The sequence below is a fragment of the Chrysemys picta genome, chromosome 10, assembly GCF_011386835.1.
Source record: "Chrysemys picta bellii isolate R12L10 chromosome 10, ASM1138683v2, whole genome shotgun sequence".
Taxonomy (NCBI): Eukaryota; Metazoa; Chordata; order Testudines; family Emydidae; genus Chrysemys; species Chrysemys picta.
In genome coordinates, this window is record NC_088800.1 from 64,571,660 (window position 1) to 64,576,841 (window position 5,182).

General features: G+C 51.8%; 1 protein-coding gene across 1 annotated transcript; it reads right to left on the reverse strand.

The window, feature by feature from the left end:
• Nucleotides 1-2,396: 2,396 nt before the first annotated feature.
• LOC135974053 (uncharacterized) lies at nt 2,397-4,511 on the reverse strand. The gene is made up of 2 exons (XM_065559943.1): nt 3,589-4,511; nt 2,397-2,994 (listed from the first exon to the last, which is right to left on the reverse strand). Exons 1-2 carry the CDS (start codon nt 4,124-4,126, stop codon nt 2,492-2,494), a joined length of 1,041 nt encoding a protein of 346 aa, XP_065416015.1. The 5' UTR covers nt 4,127-4,511; the 3' UTR covers nt 2,397-2,491.
• Between the last annotated feature and the right edge of the window lie 671 nt (nt 4,512-5,182).

Consider the following 5,182-nt stretch of genomic DNA (forward strand, 5'->3'; position numbering starts at 1 on the left):
CACTACGAAATTAGTTCGAATTTATAGAAGCCGGTTTTATTGAAACCGGTTGTATACAGCCGATTGTGTGTGTCCCCACATAAAATGCTCTAGGTGCTCTAGTCGGCGGACCGCGTCCACAGTACGAGGCTAGCGTCGACTTCCGGAGCATTGCACTATGGGTAGCTATCCCACAGCTATCCCACAGTTCCCGCAGTCTCCGCCGCCCCTTGGGATTCTGGGTTGAGATCCCAATGCCCGGATGATGCAAAACAGTGTCGCGGGCGGTTCTGGGTACATGTCGTCAGGCCCCTCCCTCCCCCATCACAGCAACGACAGACAATAGATTCGCGCCTTTTTACCTGGGTTACCTGGGTTACCTGTGCAGACAACATGGAGCCCGCTCAGCTCAGCTGAGCTCACCGTCACCATATGTCCTCTGGGTGCCGGCAGACATGGGACTGCATTGCTACACAGCAGCAGCTGCTAACTGCCTTTTGGCGGTAGATGGTGCAGTAGACTGGTAGCCTTCATCGGCGATCTGGGTGCTGGCAGCCGTGGGGCTTGCCTTTTGGCAGTAGATGGTGTATTATGACTGTTAACCGTCCTATTACAAGTCGGGTCATCGCACATTAGCAGAGTGTTCCCCGAGCAGCCGATCGTGCAATAGACCTGAAGACCATCGTCATACACCGCCCAGTATTTGCTGCCAAGCACCCAGAAAGATGCCGAGGGCTATCAGTCACGCTGCACCGTCGTCTTAAGATGTAAAAAATAGATTTGCTCTGTATTCATTTGCTTCCCCCTCCCTCCGTCAAATCAACGGCCTGCTAAACCCAGGGTTTTCAGTTTAATCTTCCCCCTCCCTCCTGCCCTCCCTCCTTCTCCTGGTCCATCAGATACTAGTTTCGCGCCTTTTTTCTGACCAGCCAGGCGCCATAGCTAGCACTGGGATCATGGAGCCCGCTCAGATCACCGCGGCAATTATGAGCACTATGAACACCACGCGCATTGTCCTGGAGTATATGCAGAGCCAGGACATGCCAAGGCGAAACCCGGACCACCCGAGGAGGCGATTGCAGCGCGGCGACGAGAGTGATGAGGAAATTGACATGGACATAGACCTCTCACAAGGCACAGGCCCCAGCAATGTGGAAATCATGGTGTCACTGGGGCAGGTTCATGCCGTGGAACGCCGATTCTGGGCCCGGGAAACAAGCACAGACTGGTGGGATTGCATCGTGCTGCAGGTATGGGACGATTCCCAGTGGCTGCGAAACTTTCGCATGCGTAAGGGCACTTTCATGGAACTTTGTGACTTGCTTTCCCCTGCCCTGAAACGCCAGGATACCAAGATGAGAGCACCCCTCACAGTTGAGAAGCGAGTGGCGATAGCCCTGTGGAAGCTTGCAATGCCAGACAGCTACCGGTCAGTCGGGAATCAATTTGGAGTGGGCAAATCTACGGTGGGGGCTGCTGTGATCCAATTTGCCAGGGCAATGAAAGACCTGGTGATAGCAAGGGTAGTGACTCTGGGCAACGTGCAGTCAATAGTGGATGGTTTTGCTGAAATGGGATTCCCAAACTGTGGCGGGGCCATAGACGGAACCCATATCCCTATCTTGTCACCGGAGCACCAAGCCACCGACTACGTAAACCGCAAGGGGTACTTTTCAATGCTGCTGCAAGCCCTGGTGGATCACAAGGGACGTTTCACCAACATCAACGTGGGATGGCCGGGAAAGGTACATGATGCTCGCGTCTTCAGGAACTCTGCTCTGTTTCGAAAGCTGGAGGAAGGGACTTTCTTCCCGGAGCAGAAAGTGACCGTTGGGGATGTTGAAATGCCTATCGTGATCCTTGGGGACCCAGCCTACCCCTTAATGCCATGGCTCATGAAGCCGTACACAGGCAGCCTGGACAGGAGTCAGGACCTGTTCAACTACAGGCTGAGCAAGTGCCGAATGGTGGTGGAATGTGCATTTGGACGTTTAAAAGCGCGCTGGCGCAGCTTACTGACTCGCTCAGACCTCAGCAAAAAGAATATCCCCATTGTTATTGCTGCTTGCTGTGCGCTCCACAATATCTGTGAGAGTAAGGGGGAGACCTTTATGGCGGGGTGGGAGGTTGAGGCAACTCGCCTGGCCGCTGATTACGCGCAGCCAGACACCAGGGCGGTTAGAGGAGCACAGCAGGGCGCAGTGCGCATCAGAGAGGCTTTGAAAACGAGTTTTGTGACTGGCCAGGCTACTGTGTGAAACTTCTGTTTGTTTCTCCTTGATGAACCCTCCAAACCCCCCCCCCGACCCGGTTCACTCTACTGCCCTGTAAACCAACCACCCCACCCTCCCCTCCCCAATTCGAGCACCGCTTGCAGAGGCAATAAAGTCATTGTTTTTTCACATTCATGCATTCTTTATTAGTTCCTCACAGAAGTAGGGGAAAATTGCCAAGGTAGCCTGGGATGGGTGGGGGAGGAGGGATGGAAAAGGACACACTGCATTTTAAAACTTTAACTCTTATTGAAGGCCAGCCTTCTGATGCTTGGGCGATCATCTGGGGTGGAGAGACTGGGTGGACGGAGGCCCCCCCACTGTGTTCTTGGGCGTCTTGGTGAGGAGGCTATGGAACTTGGGGAGGAGGGCTGTTGGTTACACAGGGGCTGTAGCGGCGGTCTCTGCTCCTGCTGCCTTTCCTGCAGCTCAACCATACGCTCGAGCATATCAGTTTGATACTCCAGCAGACGGAGCATTGACTCTTGCCGTCTGTCTGCAAGCTGACGCCACCTATCGTCTTCAGCCCGCCACTTGCTCTGTTCATCCCGCGATTCAGCCTGCCACCTCTCCTCTCGTTCATATTGGGCTTTTCTCATCTCCAACATTGACTGCCTCCATGCATTCTGCTGTGCTCTATCAGCGTGGGAGGACATCTGCAGCTCCGTGAACATATCGTCCCTCATCCTACGTTTTCTCTTTCTAATGTTCACGAGCCTCTGCGAAGGAGAAACATTTGCAGCTGGTGGAGGAGAAGGGAGAGGTGGTTAAAAAAGACACATTTTAGAGAACAATGGGTACACTTTTTCATTACAAGGTCGCATATTTCAGCTTGCAGGCAGCCATGGTAGGCCACAGTATTTTGGCTTTTTTAACCTTCTTAACATGCGGGAAAGGTTGCAAACAGCAGTGCATTTCCCATATCAAGGATGAATTGGGTTGTCCATTTAAAATGGGTTTTCAATGTAAAAGGAGGGGCTGCGGTTTCCCGGTTAACATGCGGCACAAACACAAGTAAACCACCCCCCCCACACACACACACACACGATTCTCTGGGATGATCACTTCACCCCTCCCCCCACCGAGTGGTTAACAGCGGGGAATATTTCTGTTCAGAAGAGCAGGCGCCTCTGAATGTCCCCTTAATAAAATCACCCCATTTCAACCAGGAGAGCTTTCTGGAGATGTCCCTGGAGGATTTCCGCTCCATCCCCATACACGTTAACAGACTTTTCCAGTAGATGTACTGGCCGCGATTGCCAGGGCAAATTAATCATTAAACACGCTTGCTTTTTTTTTTTGTAATGTTTACAAATATTTACAAAGTTACACTCACCAGAGGTCTCCTGTGTGCCCTGAGGGTCTTGGGTGAGTTCGGGGGTTACTGGTTCCAGGTCCAGGGTCACAAACATATCCTGGCTGTTGGGGAAACCGGTTTCTCCGCTTCCTTGCTGCTGTGAGCTACCTACAGTACCTCCATCGTCATCTTCCTCGTTCCCCGAACCGTCTTCCCTGTGTGTTTCTCCAGTGAGAGAGTCATAGCACACGGTTGGGGTAGTGGTGGCTGCACCCCCTAGGATCGCATGCAGCTCCGCATAGTAGCGGCAAGTTTGCGGCTCTGCCCCGGACCTTCCGTTTGCTTCTCTGGCTTTGTGGTAAGCTTGCCGTAGCTCCTTAATTTTCACGCGGCACTGCTGTGTGTCCCTGTTATGGCCTCGGTCCTTCATGGCCTTGGAGATCTTTTCTAATACTTTTCCATTTCTTTTACTGCTACGGAGTTCAGCTATCATTGCTTCATCTCCCCATATGGCGAGCAGATCTCGTACCTCCCGTTCGGTCCATGCTGGAGCTCTTTTGCGATCCTGGGACTCCATCACGGTTACCTGTGCTGATGAGCTCTGCGTGGTCACCTGTGCTCTCCACGCTGAGCAAACAGGAAATGAAATTCAAACATTCGCGGGTCTTTTCCTGTCTACCTGGTCAGTGCATCTGAGTTGAGAGTGCTGTCCAGAGCGGTCACAATGAAGCACTGTGGGATAGCTTCCGGAGGCCAATAACGTCGAATTCCGTCCACACTACCCCAATTCCGACCCGCAAAGGCCGGTTTTATCGCTAATCCCCTTGTCGGAGGTGGTGTAAAGAAACCGGTTTAAAGGACCCTTTAAGTCGAAAGAAAGGGCTTCGTTGTGTGGACGTGTCCAGGCTTAATTCGGTTTAACACTGCTAAAGTCGACCTAAACCCGTAGTGTAGACCAGGCCTGAGAGTAGTTTTCTTTCACATGAAAATGAGATAAGGCTGCCTGGTGGTCTAGAAACGGAGGCCAGCTCTACACTACAAACTTACATAGGTATAACTACATCACTCAGGGGTCTGAAAAATCCACATCCCTGAGCAACACAGTTATACAGAGCTAATGTGTGGTATAGACAGTGCTAGTTCGACATAGCTACTACCTCTCGCAGAAGTGGATTAACTACGCGGACGGGAGACGCCCTCCCTTTGGCGTAGTAGCGTCTTCTCTGAAGCGCTACAGCGGCATCGGTGCAGCTGCACTGATGCAGCATTTTAAGTGTAGACCCGCCCCCCAGCCACATCTGGCTTACACTAGGTATGTTGCTTCGGGAGGAGCTATGCCCAGTCTCTCTTGGGCAGAGGGGTTGGTCTGGAAGTGTGGGGAATCTGAGAGTTCAGAGAAGTGGGGGTTTATCAGATAATTCCCCAAAGAAAGAACTGAAAAAAAAACCAAAGCCCAATGAACAAATTTATTCTGCCTGATTTATGTTTAAACCATCAACAGTAGCTTCCCAGCAACAACTCAAATTAAGTGATCTGATGCCTGGTCTCATTGTTCAGGCAATGGACAGCACTATATGAACTACTATACTTTTCTGCCCTCAGGTGGCAGTTACAAGAAGAGAGATACAAGGCT

Excerpts from the sequence above, each read along its gene's own strand:
- LOC135974053 (XM_065559943.1), bottom strand. The coding sequence starts at position 4,126 with ATGGAGTCCCAGGATCGCAAAAGAGCTCCAGCATGGACCGAACGGGAG. Across the intron at positions 2,995-3,588 it reads GGGCACACAGGAGACCTCTG|CTGCAAATGTTTCTCCTTCG; the intron begins GTGAGTGTAACT and ends CTCCTCCACCAG.